Raw genomic sequence first — 860 nt, forward strand, 5'->3', positions numbered from 1 at the left:
ACCCCGCCCCCGCCCGGGGCCGGCCGAGCCCCCTCCCGACGCCCGCGCACCCGTCTCCGCAGCAAATGGAGCTGCTCCTGGTGAACAAGCTCAAGTGGAACCTGGCGGCGATGACCCCGCACGACTTCATCGAGCACTTCCTCTCCAAGATGCCGGAGGCCGAGGAAAACAAGCAGATTATCCGCAAACACGCGCAGACCTTCGTGGCCCTCTGCGCCACAGGTAGGGCGGCCCAGCCCCGCCCGGCCCCTGTGACCCCCTCCCCGCGGGTGACCCTAGCCGGCTTCTCGCTCCTGGCTGGTCACCCCTAGTGACCCTCTCTCCGCAGGTGGCCCTGGCCAGCTTCTCGCTCTCAGCCCAGCCGCCCCGTCGAGGAGTGGGGGGAGATGGTCCCAAGGTCCCCTCTTGCCCCGGGGGCTCCCGGGTCCCTTGCTGGGTTGGAAGGACGGGATTTGCTCTCCTGGCCGTGGCCGCCATGGGGGGGCCGGGGGTCGGTGGGCAGCCCGGCCTGCCCGTGTCCCACTGCGGTGGCCTCACCCCCTGGCCGCTCCGTGCTGAGAGGGGTTTACCTGGGCCACCCGGCCGTCTGCTCCTCCCCCCGAGGCCTTCTCTGTCCTTAAGGAGACTGAGCTGTGGGGGCCCCCTCCTGGCCTCTCCTGGGCTGGGCCACCTGCCAGAGGCGCCTGCAGGGGCGGGGTGAGCTGCTGGCCCCGCCTGCTGCCCGCCCCGAGTGCTCCCGGGGGTGGAGTGCGGGGGTGTCCATCAGAGGAGCTTGGCGGCCTGAGGCCCTGCCGGGGGCACCCGGGCCTACTGGGTTCAGCGGAGCCTGGGGTGGGGCTGGTGGGGGAGGCAGAGCAGCC

The 860-nt window shown here is 72.1% G+C and overlaps 1 protein-coding gene across 1 annotated transcript in view; it reads left to right on the forward strand.

The window, feature by feature from the left end:
• Positions 1-64: 64 nt before the first annotated feature.
• The window catches only part of CCND1 (cyclin D1), a 6,518-nt gene continuing 5,722 nt past the window's right edge, over positions 65-860 (forward strand). Inside the window, exon 1 of the mRNA XM_008050819.1 lies at positions 65-222. Within this exon, the coding sequence (XP_008049010.1) occupies positions 66-222 (157 nt within the window). The 5' untranslated portion in view covers position 65. The remainder of the gene's footprint in view (positions 223-860) is intronic.

Source organism: Carlito syrichta, unplaced genomic scaffold (genome assembly GCF_000164805.1).
Source record: "Carlito syrichta isolate Samal-C Ts95f unplaced genomic scaffold, Tarsius_syrichta-2.0.1 Scaffold153732, whole genome shotgun sequence".
NCBI classification, from domain to species: Eukaryota; Metazoa; Chordata; class Mammalia; order Primates; family Tarsiidae; genus Carlito; species Carlito syrichta.